We start from the raw sequence: 14,778 nt of genomic DNA on the forward strand, positions 1-14,778 counted from the left end.
GGGCGGGGCTTCCGGGTAGAGCGGCATTCTACGAGACCGGTGAGTCCGCGGCTAGAGCTCCTAGAGGAGCCAAGGTGGGCACCGGCTGTTTGGGGAGCGCGGCAGCTTGGAAGGCTTTCGCGTGCGGGCGCGGAGGCTGAATGGTTCCGAGCAGCCTCGTAGGGATTCGTGAGTGGGAGGGAGCGTATGGAGGGGGAGGAGGGCAACTTCCGTGTGGGAGCTGCAAAGAAGCGTGTGGGTCTGTAGTCCAGGGAATGGCTTTCCTTCCTTAAGGCAGAACGCGAGTTTTGGGAATTGTGGTCCTGGGTCCGAGTTTGACCTACCTCCAGCTATGTGACCTCGACAGAGTTTACCAGCCTTTTGACTCTTCGAGTTCCGAGTCTGAACACAGGGCAGTGATCACCCGTGCCTGGCTCGAAGCGCTTGGCAGAGTTAGGTGTGAGTAAAAGCTTCATAAATTGGGACGTTTGGTCCAGATCTCATTTGTTTTTGGAAGCATTCTGAGCTCATGTGCCTGGAATCACACCAACAGGCTTACCCTAGGAGAAATAGCTCTTCTGGGTTTGGATTCCCATGAAACGAATCAACTTTTGGAGATGCTGACCGAAGAGGTCACTAAGTACATCTTTTGCCAGGATGCATAACTTCTTTCTTTACGAATAACATGCATTATAAACATCCAGATTCCCTTGGAATATCAGCAAATATCAGGGAGCTTAATACCTCTGTAATTTCCCATTGCACACAACTCTAAGTCCTTGTATCCAATGAGCCAGAAGTGTTCCTGTTTGCAGTCTTCTGCTTGTCAGTTCTGTTTCTCAGCTTTCAGAGAATTAAAAGTAGAAACTAAGAATAAGATAACAGTTTAAATATTGATAGGACGGTTGGCAATAGTGACATTTCTAAGAATTTGAGTTTGAAAACATCAAGAACACTATGTAAACTTTGATTTTTGTAATTCACAGTAATTCAGAAACTTTGATGGAGGATCAAAATGTTCAGTTTAGTCGCCATATGCTGTTTCTACATGGACCATTAAGTTTACAAGCACCAGCATAGTGTGTTAGAATAACACAAATGTTAGAATTAAGTCACTTGTCATTTCATGCAGTCTACCTAAGTTCATACTATAGTAGATCACCAGACTCCATGAAACAAGTAGATCTCTTCCAATGCCAGGGAGTGGTTTGTGACTTAAATGAGAGACATACAGAATTTTAGCAAATAATACCTGATAATAGCAGATGCCTCAGAAAGCACTGATGCCACAAAAGCAGTTTGCAACTTGTCAATAGATTTTAATTCCAGAAACCCATTTATAGATCAGTTCTTTAGATCTTAAAATGTATTTTTCTATAGTGTAAGTGGAGGGGCGCCTGGGTGACTTAGTGGATTAAGTGTCCAAATTCCACTCAGGTCATGATCTGTCAGTTCATGAGTTCCATTCCCACCTGGGGCTCTGTGCTGACAGCTCAGAACCAGGAGCTTGCTTGGGGTTCTGTGTCTCCCTCTCTCTCTGCCCCTCTCCCGCTCACACTCTTTCTCTCTCAAAAATAAATAAACATTAAAAAATTTAAATATATATTATATATATATAATATATATAGTGTGAGTGGGGTGTAAGGTCTTGCATATGATCCTTATTACAGAAATTAATTTTTCCTCTGCCAGTGGTGGGATTTGTTTTGTCCTTAATGTCTTCTTGGCTCTTAGGATTCCTTTGATCTTTCATTTATGAAAGAAGGAAGCTGATAGTGAAAGTGTAGGGTAGGCATGGAGATTCCACTGGGGAAGAAGGGAGTGTAGAAGTGACTAGGATGTTTTATTACTTGGTTATGGTTAATAGATTACCCCCCTATTACCTGTTTTATCCCTGATTATTAAAGAAATACATGCTTATATGAAAAATACAAAAATATGGGGATGCCTGGGTGGCTCAGTCCATTAAGCATCCAACTCTTGACTTCGGCTGAGGTCATGAGCTCAGTTTGTAAGATTGAGTCCCGTGTCGGGCTCTGTGCTTTTAGCCCCCTCCATGCCCCTGCCCCCACTCGCGTGCATGTGCGCTCACTCTTTATTTTTTTCAATAGTTGAGATAATAATATAGTTTTAATATTGTGTCCTTTTTTGAATTTTGAGCCATAAGCCTTTACCATTTATAAATAATAAATTTCAGGAGTGCCTGGGTGGCTCAACTGGTTAAGCACCGACTTTGGCTCAGGCCATGATCTCATGGTTTGTGGGTTGAAGCCCACCATCGGGTTCTGTGCTGACGGCCTAGAGCCTGGAGCCTGCTTTGGATCCTGTGTTTCTGTCTCTCTCTGCCTCTCCCCTGCTCGTGCTCTGTCTCTCAAAAATAAAATGAACATTAAAAAAATTATAAATAACAAATTTCATTTTATTTTTTATTTATTTTTATTTTTTTAATTTTATTTTTTATTTTTTAAAATTTACACCCAAATTAGCATATAGTGCAACAGTGATTTCAGGAGTAGATTCCTTAGTGCCCCTTACCCATTTAGCCCATCCCCCCTCCCACAACCTCGCCAGTAACCCTCAGTTTGTTCTCTATATTTATGAGTCTCTTCTGTTTTGTCCCCCTCCCTGTTTTTATATTATTTTTGTTTCCCTTCCCTTATGTTCATCTGTTTTGTCTCTTAAAGTCCTCATATGAGTGAAGTCATATGATATTTGTCTTTCTCTGACTAATTTCGCTTAGCATAATACCCTCCAGTTCCATCCACGTAGTTGCAAATGGCAAGATTTCATTCTTTCTGACTGCCAAGTAATACTCCATTGTGTATATATACCACATTTTCTTTATCCATTCATCCATCGATGGACATTTGGGCTCTTTCCACACTTTGGCTATTGTGGGTAGTGCTGCTATAAACATGGGGATGCATGTGTCCCTTCAAAACAGCACACCTGTATCCCTTGGATAAATGCCTAGTAGTGCAATTGCTGGGTCGTAGGGTAATTCTATTTTTAGTTTTTTGAGAAACCTCCATACTGTTTTCCAGAGTGGCTGCACCAGCTTGCATTCCCATATTTATTTATTTTTAATATGATTTATTGTCAAATTGGCTAACATACAATGTGTAAAGTGTGCTCTTGGTTTTTGGGGTAAATTCCCATGGTTCATCGCTTACATACAACACCCAGTGCTCATCTCAGCAAGTGCCCTCCTCAGTGCCCATCACCCATTTTTCCCTCTCCCTTACCCCACCCCCCCGCATCAACCCTCAGTTTGTCCTCTGTATTTAAGAGTCTCTTATGGTTTCCCTTGGTTCCCCTCTGTTTGTGACTATTTTTTTCCCCCTTCCCTTCCCTTCCCCCATGGCCTTCTGTTAAGTTTCTCAAGTTCCACATATGAGTGAAAACATATGATATCTGTCTTTCTCTGACTGACTTATTTCACTTTGCATAATACCCTCCCATTTCCATCCACATTGCTGCAAATGGCAGGATTTCATTCTTTCTCATTGCCAAGTAGTATTCCATTGTATATATAAACCACATCTTCTTTAGCCATTCATCAATGGATGGACATTTATGCTCTTTCCGTAATTTGGCTATTGTTGAAAGCGCTGCTATAAAAATGGTGGTACATGTGCCCCTATGAATCAGCACTCCTTTATCCTTTGGATAAATTCCTAGTAGTGCTATTGCTGGGTCATAGGGTAGTTTTATTTTTCATTTTTTGAGGAACCTTCACACTGTTTTCCAGAGCGGCTACACCAAGTTACATTCCCAGCAACAGTGCAGGAGGTTTCCCGTTTCTTCACATCCTCACCAGCATCTGTCGTTTCTTGAGTTGTTCATTTTAGCCACTCTGACCGGTGTGAGGTGGTATCTCATTGTGGTTTTGATTTGTATGTCCTTGATAGTGATGTTGAGGATCTTTTCATCTGTCCGTTGGCCATCTGGATATCTTCTTTGGAAAAGTGTCTATTCGTGTCTTCTGCCTGTTTCTTCACTGGATTATTTGTTTTTCGCATGTTGAGTTTGGTAAGTTCTTTATAGATTTTGGATACTTACCCTTTATCTGGTATGTCATTTGCAAATATCTTTTCCTATTCCATAGGTTGCCTTTTAGTTTTGTTGATTGTTTCCTTTGCAGTGCAGAAGCTTTTTATCTTGATGAGGTCCCTATAGTTCATTTTTGCTTTTAATTCCCTTGCCTTTGGAGACGTGTTGAGCAAGAAATTGCTGTAGCTGAGGTCAAAGAGGTTGTTGCCTGTTTTCTCCTGTAGGGTTTTGATGGTTTCCTGTCTTGCATTTAGGTCGTTCATCCATTTTGAGTTTATTTTTGTGCATGGTGTAAGAAAGGGATCTTGTTTCATTCTTCTGCATGTTGCTGTCCATTCCTCCCAGCACCATTTCCTTAAGAGACCATCTTTTTTCCATTGGATACTGTTTTCCTGCTTTGTCCAAGATTAGTTGGTCATACATTTGCGGGTCCTATTCTGGGTTCTCTATTCTCTTCCATTGGCCTATGTGTCTGTTATTGTGCCAATACCATACTGTCTTGATAATTACAGCTTTGTAGTAGAGATTAAAGTCTGGGATTGTGATGCCTCTGCTTTGGTTTTCTTTTTCAACATTGCTTTGGCTATTCGGGGTCTTTTTTGGTTCCATACAAATTTTAGGATTGTTTGTTTTAGCTTTGATAAGAATGCCGGTGCAATTTTGATTGGGATTGCATTGAATGTGTAGACTGCTTTGGGTAATATTGACGTTAAATAATATGTATTCTTCCATGAGCATGGAATGTTTTTCCATTTCTTTGTGTCTTCTTCAATTTCCTTCATAAGTTTTCTATAGTTTTCAGCATACAGACCTTTTCATCTTTGGTTAGGTTTATTCCTAGGTATTTTACGGTTTTTGGTGTGATTGTAAATGGGATCGATTTCTTGATTTCTCTTTCTGTTGTTTGCTTATTGGTGTATAGAAATGCAACTGATTTCTCTACATTGATTTTGTATCCTGTGACTTTGCCAAATTCGTGTATCAGTTCTAGCAGCTTTTTGGTGGAGTCTTTTGGGTTTTCCATGTAGAGTATCATGTTGTCTGCAAAAAAGTGAAAGTTTGACTTCTTTGCCAGTTTGGTTGTCTTTGGGTTAGGACTTCCGACGCTATGTTAAACAACAGTGATGAGAATGGACATCCCTGTCGTGTTCCTGATCTCAGGGGGAAAGCTTTCAGTTTTTCCCCATTGAGGATGATGTTAGCTGTGGGCTTTTCATATATAGCTTTTATAATATATAAGGTAATATAAGCATATATTAGGTATGTTCCTTCTATCCTGACTTTCTTGAGGGTTTTTATTAAGAAAGGATGCTGTAATTTTGTCAAATTCTTTTTCCACATCTATTGACAGGATCATATGGTTCTTATCCTTTCTTTTTAATGTGATGTATCACATTGATTGATTTGCATATATTGAACCAGCCTTGCAGCCCAGGAATGAATCCCACTTGATCATGGTGAATAGTTCTTTTGTATGCTGTTGAATTCGATTTGCTAGTATCTTGTTTAGAATTTTTGCATCCATGTTCATCAGGGATATTGGTCTGTAATTCTTTTTTGTGGGAGTCTCTGTCTGGTTTGGGAATCAGGTAACACTGGCTTCATAGAATGAGTACGGAAGCTTTCCTTCTGTTTCTATTTTTTGGAACAGCTTGAGAAGGATAGGTATTAACTCTGCTTTAAATGTTTGGTAGAATTCCCCTGGGAAGCCGTCTGGCCCAGGACTCTTATTTGTTGGGAGATATTTGATAACTGTTTCAATTTCTTCGCTAGTTATGGGTCTGTTCAAATGTTCTGTTTCTTCCCGTTTGAGTTTTGGTACTGTGTGGATATCTAGGAATTTGTCCACTTCTTGCAAGTTGTCCAGTTTATTGGCATATAATTTTTCATAGTATTCTCTGATAATTGCTTGTATTTCTGAGGGGTTGGTTGTGATAAGTCCAGTTTCATTCATGATTTTATCTATTTGGGTCCTCTCTCTTTTCTTTTCTTTCCTTTTCTTTTTGAAGTTTCTTTTTTTTTAATTTTTGGGTTTTTTTAATGTTTATTTATTGTTGAGGGAGAGAGAGACAGAGCATGAGCAGGGGAGGGGCAGAATTCAAAGCAGGCTCCAGGCTCTGAGCTGTCATCACAGAGCCCGATGTGGGGCTTGAACTCATGAACCGTGAGATCATGATCTGAGCCAAAGTTGGACGCCCAACCAACTGAGCCACCCAGGCGCCTCTCTCTTTTCTTTTTGTGAAGTCTGGTTAGGGGTTTATCAGTTTTATTTTTTCATAAAACCATCTCTTAGTTTCATTGATTTGTTCTACTTTTTTTTTTTTTTTTTGGATTCTATATTGTTTATGTCTGCTCTGATCTTTATTATGTCTTTTCTTCTGCTGGGCTTGGGTTTCTTTGCTGTTCTGCTTCTAGTTCCTTTAGGTGTGCTGTTAGATTTTGTATTTGGGATTTTTCTTGTTTGTTGAGATAGACCTGGATTGCAATGTATTTTCCTCTTAGGACTGCCTTTGCTGCATCCCAAAGAATTTGGACTGTCGTGTTTTCATTTTCATTTGTTTCCATATATTTTTTAATTTTTTCTTTAATTGCCTGGTTGACCCATTCATTCTTTAGTAGAATATTCTTTAACCTCCATGCATTTGGAGGTTTTCCAAACTTTTTCCTGTGGTTGATGTCAAGCTTCATAGCATTGTGATTTGAAAGTGTGCATGGTATGATCTCAATTCTTTTATATTTATTGAGGGCTGTTTTGTGACCCAGTATGTGATCTATCTTGGAGAATGTTCCATGTGCACTCAAGAACAATGTGTATTCTGCTGCTTTTGGATGAAAAGTTTTGAATATATCTGTTAAGTCCATCTGGTCCAGTGTATCATTCAGGGCCATTGTTTCTTTACTGATTTTCTGTTTAGATGATTTGTCCATTGTTGTTAAGTGGAGTATTAAAGTCCCTGCAATTATCACATTCTTATCAATAGGATTGCTTATGTTTGTGATTGTTTTATATATTTGGGTGCTTTCATATTGGGTGCATAAACATCTATCATTGTTAGCTCTTGTTGATGGATAGACCCTGTAATAGTGATATAATGCCCTTCTTCATCTCTTGTTACAACCTTTAGTTTAAAATCTAGTTTGTCTGATATAAGTATGGCTGCTCCAGCTTTCTTTTGACTTCGAGTAGCATGGTAGATTGTTCTCCATACCCTCACTTTCAATCTGAAGGTGTCCTCAGGTCTACAATAGGTCTCTTGTAGACAGCAAATAGATGAGTCTTATTTTTTTATCCATTCTGATACCCTAGGTCTTTTGATTGGAGCATTTAGTCCATTTACATTCAGCATTATTATTGAAAGATAGGGATTTAGGGTCATTGTGTTATCTGTAGGTTTCATGCTTGTGGTGATGTCTCTCGTCCTTTGTAGTCTTTGCAACATTCCACTTACAGAGTTCCCCTTAGGATGTCTTGTAGGGCTGTTTTAGTGATGATGAACTCCTTCAGTTTTTGTCTGGAGGAACCTTTATCTCTCCTTCTATTCTGAATGACAGCCTTGCTGGATAAAGGATTCTTGGCTGCATATTTTTCCTATTCAGGACATTGAATATTTCCTGTCACTCCCTTCTGGCCTACCAAGTTTCAGTAGATAAGTCTGCTACTTCCCTTATGTGCTTACCCTTGTAGGTTAAGGCCCGTTTGTCCCTAGCTGCTTTCAGAATTCTCTCTTTATCTTTATACTTTGCCTGTTTCACTATGATATGTTGTGTAGAAGATCGATTCCTGTTATGTCTGAAGGGAGTTCTCTGTGTCTCCGGGATCTCAATGTCTGTTTCCTTCCCCAGATTGGGGAAGTTCTCAGCTATGATTTGTTGAAGTACACCTTCTGCCCCTTTTTCTCTCCCTTCTTCTTCTGGAACTCCTATTATATGGATATTATTACATTTACATTTTCATTGAATCACTTAGTTCTTTAATTCTCCCCTCATGGTCTAGAGTTTTTTATCTCTCTTTTTCTCAGCTTCAACTTTTTCCATAATTTTATCTTCTATTTCACTTACTCTCCTCTCTGCATCTTCAGTCCTTGCTGTCACCACATCTAGTTTATTTTGCACCTCATTTACGGCATTTCTTAATTCATCTAAGAAATAGTTCCTTGATCTTTACAGCAATAGATTCTCTGCTGTCTTCTATGGTTTTTTCCAAGCCCAGTGATTAATCTTATGACTATTATTTTAAATTCTTGGTCAGATATATTGTTTATATCTGTTTTGGTCAGTTCTTTACCTGTCATTTTTTCCTGGAATTTCTTTTGAGCATAAGTCTTCCATTTCGTCATTAAGGCTAGTTTTTTGTCTCTTATGTGTTTTAAAAGCTTGTTATGTGTCCTGCACCTGTGAGCACTACTGTATTAAAGAGTGGTGCTGCACTGTCCAGGGCCTGGCCGTTCAGGAGGTGTTTTTTGGAGTGTGTTACTTACTCTCTGTTGTTGTGACTGTGGTTTTTTTATGTTCCTACTCATAGTGATGTTTTGGGCCCTCCACCAGGTGTGCTTTGATTTGTTCGTTGAAGTATCCCTGGAGAAAAAACAAAACAAAACAAAAACAAAAAAACCACAAAACAACAACAACAACAAATATCAAAGGGGGGGGTGGTGTTGGTGGAAGAGGCCTTATCCCATACAAAGAGAGAAACAACAGGGGCGGAGAAAAAGAAGAGAAAATAAAATTGACCAGTCAGAGAAACTATATGGGTTAATCCAGAGAGAGAGGGAGGAAAACAAAAAAGGAGATATAGAACAAGTATAAAGAGAATAGATCAAATATGTCTGCTTAATCAAAAAGAATGAAATCCTGCCATTTGCAACTGCATGGATGGAACTGGAGGGTATTATGCTAAGTGAAATTAGAGAAAGACAAATATCATATGACTTCACTCATATGAGGACTTTAAGACACAAAATAGATGAACATAAGGGAAGGGAAACAAAAATAATATAAAAACAGGGAGGGAGACAAAACAGAAGAGACTCTTAAATATAGAGAACAAACAGAGGGTTACTTGAAGGGTTGTGGGAGGGGGGATGGGCTAAATGGGTAAGGGGCATTAAGGAATCTACTCCTGAAATCATTGTTTCACTATATGCTTACTAATTTGGATGTAAATTTTAAAAAATAAAAAATAAAACTTTAAAAGTAAGAAGGTAAAAAAAAAAAAATGCTTAAACAAAACAACAACCAGAATAATCAGACTAGAGGAAGGAAGAAATAAGAAGGAGAAAAGGAAGAAAAAATATATATATAATAAGAATTGTCCAAGAATTAAATCAGAAAATGCAAAAACACTGAGTGCCTTGGAATCTCGGTGGCAGCACTGGTCTGGAAGAGGGGCTGTCTGGTTCATCAGCACATCAGTTCTGCTCCAGTAGATAAGCAATTACCAGGCATGGAGGAGCGGGGTTTGGTGTAGGTGGGTCCTGCCTCCACCATGGGCCTGCTGTTGGTTCCCTGAGGCCCCACCTGTGGCCCTCCAGGTTGTCCCCGTGGGCCCCTGGAGATGGCTCTGTCACTCTGCAGCCGGGACTCTTGGAATTCAAAGTCCTTTGGTCTAAACACTGCTGTGTTTGACGGACAAGGGATCTTCGGGTCCCCCTCCTTCTCTGCCATGTTGGATCTGTCAATAAATTTCATTTTAAAACTTCTGATTATGATGGGCTGCCTGCCTGGCTCAGTCAATAGAGTATGTAACTCTTGATCTTGAGGTTGTGAGTTCCAGCCCCACACTGGGTGCAGAGCTTACTTAAAATAAATTTTTGATAATGAGAAAGTTCACACACACAAAAGTGGACAGGTAATACAGTGAATCACCATGAATCCGTCACTCAGCTATAATAACGATCATTTGCAGCTAATCTTGTTTCATCTACTCCTTCACTCACTTCCCCTAATTCTGTGGCCTTATCCTATGACACATCTATAATGCATTTTTGTTTTTAAAAATTGTAAAAAGATGCTTATCTCCATTGGTGCCAGATTTGTGCATAAATGTTTGTATTTTTTCCTAAGAATGGGAAAAGGTTTCATGAGAATTTTGTGAAGTATTTTCAACAACAATTAGTGAATAAATTGCTAAGAATTCAATGATCTTGCATTCTCCGTTTTTATTTATTTATTTTTTACTTTATATGTTTGCTTCCCTCTCTTTACTTTTCAAATTGAAATGTATGAATTTGGTGGCAAATATTTTTAGAAAATTCACGATCTAGTGATTTTTACAGGATATTGAATAATACATTTAAGAGAAGAAATGGATGACGAACCTGAAAGAACTAAGCGATGGGAAGGAGGCTATGAAAGGACATGGTGAGTAGGGCGTTCTTGTTCTCTTTCTCTTTTAAACATTGTTTCTCAGTGTTGTTTTACGGCTTTATCTCTCTTCCAGTGACTGTTTTTTTTTTAATATTTATTTATTTTAAGTTAATTTATTTTGAGAGAGGGAGAGCTCAAGCATGAGTAAGGGAGGGGCAGAGAGAGAGGGAGACATAGAATCCCGGGCAGGCTGTCAGTGCAGAGCCCGACGCAGGACTTGAACTTACTAACCTGTGAGATTATGACCTGAGCCGAAATCAAGAGTCAGACACTTAACCAACTGAGCCAGGCACTCCTTGGTGATTGGTTTTTCTAACACATTTATTAAAATATATTTAACACATGTTTTCACCACCCCAGTAAGATCCTTCATGCCCATTTGTGATTAATTCCATTCGTACCTCTAGCCCTAGGCAACTACTAATCTACTTTCTGTCTCTATGGATTCGCCATTTTAGATATTTCATATAAGTGTAATCATATAATATGTAGTCATTTATGTCTGGCTTCTTTCATATAACAATATTTTCAAGGTTCATCCGTGTTGTAGCAGTAGCAATAATTCTTTCCTTTTTATTGCTGAATAGCATTATATTGTATACCATGTTTTTATTCCTCTATTCACCAGTTGATGGACATTTAGATTGATTACAACATTTGGTTTTACGAATAATGCCACTGTGAATGTTCATGTGCAAATATCTGTGCAGATACACATTTTCATTTCTTTTGGATTAATAAATTTTTAGCTTTTCTTTTCAAATGAGTCATTATTCCTTATAGGGAGATTCTTAAAGAAGATGAATCAGGATCACTTAAAGCTACAATAGAAGATATTCTCTTCAAAGCAAAGAGAAAAAGGTATGTAAACTGTTTGTAAGTGTGTTATAAAAGGTAAAACTGACTCCTTTAAGTCTTTCTCTCCACCTATACCCACTCTTTAGTATTTCATTACAGCTGTGTTCCAGGGAAACTGACCTTTAAACTCTTGAATAGGGGGAAGGAACCAGCAACCTAGCATCTCAGCAGGGAATTGGGTCTTCAGGGACTATCCAAATGCCTGTAATTATGTGGATCCCATAAGTTAATAATTTATTTCACTAAAATTCTGGTTACTTGAAAAGTTATATTGATTTTCGGGGTAATAAAGGACATTCTATTAAAATGTTTGCATAATTTTAACAGAGTGTTTGAGCACCATGGACAGGTTCGACTTGGAATGGTATGTTAATTTTTTTATGTAATTTGTTTTATTATTTATTCATTTTAGAGAGAGAGCGAGTGGAGCAGGGGCAGAGAGAGAGGGAGACAGAGTATCTGAAGCGGGTTCTTCACTGACACAGAGAGCCCGTTATAGGGCTCGAACTCATGAACCGTGAGATCATGACCTGAGCCAAAGTCAGATGCTCAACCAACTGAGCCACCCAGGTGCCCCTATTTTTTTTTTCTTTACCAGGACAGAACTAGCTGGGTTACAGAAACATTTTGTCTTGACAGAATAAACAATACTAAGTCAACAGACCTTTTAAAAGGATATATTAAAAATATAAGTTAAGAGGGCTCCCTGGGTGCCTCAATTGGTTGAGTGTCTGACTCTTGATTTCTGCTCAAGTCATAATCTCATGGGTTTGTGAGTTTGAGCCCCTCCTTGGGCGCCACCTTGGGCATGGAGCTTGCTTAACATTCTCCCTCTCCCTTTGCCCCTCTCCCCCGCTCGCCCGCACATACCCCCACTCTTAAAAAAAATAAAGTGTGTGTGTGTATGTGTGTGTGTGTGTATAATATGTAAATAGTAAATGACATTTTTATTTCTTGGTCAAAAATGTTTTTGAAAATTGTCTTCATTTTTGAATTGTCTACCTTTTTTTTGGTAGATGCGTCATCTTTATGTGGTAGTAGATGGATCAAGAACAATGGAAGACCAAGATTTAAAGCCAAATAGATTGACTTGTACTTTAAAGGTATAGTAAAATCATTCTTATTTATACTAAATGTGGGAAAGGACACTGAATTCTAAAATAAATTTTTTTTTTACTATAATAGCTTTATTAAGATGGAATTCACATACCATAAAATTAACTTATTTCAAGTATACTGTTAAAGTTTTTTGTAAATTTACAGTTGTTCAACATTATTACCACAGTCAATTTTAGAGCATTTTTATTATTACTAAGAAAAAAAAAACCTGTACCATTTAACAGTCACCCCCTGTTTTCCCCCAATCCATCTCAGGCCGAGGCAACCACTAATGTGCTTTCTGTCTCTATAGATTTTCTTATTTGGAACATTTCATATAAATGGAAACATACAACATGTCATCTTTTGTGACTGACTTCTTTCACTTAGTATAATGTTTTCAAGATTCATCTGTGTTGTAGCATTTCAAGTACTTCATGTCTTTATTTTTGCAAACAATATTCCATTATATACAACACTGGGTTATTTCCACTTTTGGGGGGCTTTATGAATAATACTGCTGTGAACCTTCATGAACAGATTTTTATGTGGATCATCTTTTCTTTTCTAATGCTTAATTTTAGCCTGGGTGTTTTGTATTTCATGCACTTTTCCGTGACCTAAGAGAATAGCAACTGGGATGGAGTGTGTGCATGCAAGGAGGGAGCTCAGCTTGGGTGGCGTGCAGGCTGTGTTGGGTTTCTGGGGATCCGTTTTTCTCTTTTGAGATTATGTTGTCCTGTTTCTTGTTTACTCTTAACTAATGGGCAAGGGAGGGAGGGTGTAATGCATTTCCATGAGGAGATATTCTCATACTTTGAACTCTTCCCCCCAATTAAGCGTGAAGTTTGAATTGTTATCTTCTGACAAGGAAAGTCTGTTTTTGATTTCTTTCCCTATGCATTCATAATTTCTGGCAGAAGAGGGAAAAAATAAAAATACTTCTTCTCTTTAGTTTTTCCCAAAAGCAAGTGTATTGGTGAAATTTTGTGGGACTTGTATGAGTCATGAATGGGGCTTCAGAGGAGTAGGGTGAGGGAGAAGCCATCCTTCTTCAGAATCCTCTGCTCCATTTTTTGTACACAAGTTCTTAAAATTTACTAGATTCGATTTGTCCTTTACCTTCTCTTTTAGTGAATTTGTGTGCGCTTATTCCAATATTAGTCAGCTCTCTACAGTTTAATATCCACAGCATTCTCTCTTTAACATACTCCAATTGGAATGTTGTCTTCACGACTACATTTTAAAGGTCCACCATAACCTCCAGGATGTGAAATTCAGTGCCTTTTTATCTTTATCAGAAACTGAAACAGTTGACCACTTCTCCCAGAAAGGTGTCCCTCTTTTGTTTTTTGGTTAGTGTGTGTGTGTGTGTGTGTGTGTGTGTGTGTGTGTGTGTTTGTGTGTGCACGCGCGTGCTGTAAGTAAACTCTACCCCTGATTTGGGGCTCGAAGTCTTGACCCCGAGATCAAGAGTTGCACTCTCTAAGGACTGAGCTAGCTAGGCGCCCCACCCATTCTTCTTTTGACTTTGGTTATAGATAGTCTCTTGATTTGCTTCTCAGGCTCCTCTCCAATTTTCGAATGCTGGAGTGCCTTGGAACTTGGTCACTCTTTTTCTTTCTATCCTCTTCCCCTGAGTAAATATCGTACATTCCCATGAAGAAATTTTTTTAAAGAATGTAATTTTTTTTGAGTTATAAACTATAAGTAGAAGTGCTACCACATCATTTTGAAAAATGATACGCCAAAATGGCTAATTATTTATGCTCTTAATTTCTATCCTCCTACTCCAGTCAGCATCTTGCTTTGTCAGTCAGTTATCCCTTTTCCTTACCGAATTTTCACTGTCTCTGGACTTAATTCAAATCAGTCCCCTTAGCTTATAAACATATTCATATTATTCCTAATTTGTCAAAACCCATCCCCACTTCTGCTCATTCTCCTGTGTTTGGCTTCATTGGATCTTTCCATGTTTAGATTGTTCCTGTCTCACCATCTACCATTTTAAATTCAGGCTTATTTAGTGTTGTGATTTTTATTTTTAATATTTTTAAACTTATTCTCATTTAATGTTTTTACTAAGCATTTTTTAAAAATCATAAAGTGATGCTTAATAAATAGGTTTCACCAAACATGTTCTGTATGGTTATTATTTTGCCCTTAACTAGTGTTTTTGTTTTCTTTAAACAGTTGTTGGAATACTTCGTAGAAGAGTATTTTGATCAAAATCCCATTAGTCAGGTATGTAGATAAGTGATAGAATTCACAATTAGATTCCTGATACTACTGCCAATTATAATTTATTTTTAGAACATTGGGCATACATTCTGTGGATTATTAAGTGATCCAGATTGTGTACCAGTTTCTGGTACATTTGTCAATGAAAAGTAAGGTAACTCTAGAAATTAAATAATGTGCAGT

The 14,778-nt window shown here is 38.2% G+C and overlaps 1 protein-coding gene across 3 annotated transcripts in view; it reads left to right on the forward strand.

The window, feature by feature from the left end:
- Window positions 1-14,778, forward strand: part of LOC102972834 (general transcription factor IIH subunit 2) — a 35,668-nt gene continuing 20,890 nt past the window's right edge. Inside the window, exons 1-6 of one of the 3 annotated variants that reach the window (XM_042987884.1) lie at window positions 1-74; window positions 10,308-10,392; window positions 11,182-11,259; window positions 11,584-11,620; window positions 12,273-12,359; window positions 14,548-14,598. In XM_042987884.1, coding sequence (XP_042843818.1) covers window positions 10,337-10,392; window positions 11,182-11,259; window positions 11,584-11,620; window positions 12,273-12,359; window positions 14,548-14,598 — 309 coding nt within the window. In that variant the 5' untranslated portion in view covers window positions 1-74; window positions 10,308-10,336. Of the gene's footprint in view, window positions 75-136; window positions 439-10,307; window positions 10,393-11,181; window positions 11,260-11,583; window positions 11,621-12,272; window positions 12,360-14,547; window positions 14,599-14,778 lie in introns of those variants that run through there. The other 2 variants (XM_042987887.1, XM_042987897.1) reach the window with 2 other exon arrangements.

Source organism: Panthera tigris, chromosome A1 (assembly GCF_018350195.1).
Source record: "Panthera tigris isolate Pti1 chromosome A1, P.tigris_Pti1_mat1.1, whole genome shotgun sequence".
NCBI classification, from domain to species: Eukaryota; Metazoa; Chordata; class Mammalia; order Carnivora; family Felidae; genus Panthera; species Panthera tigris.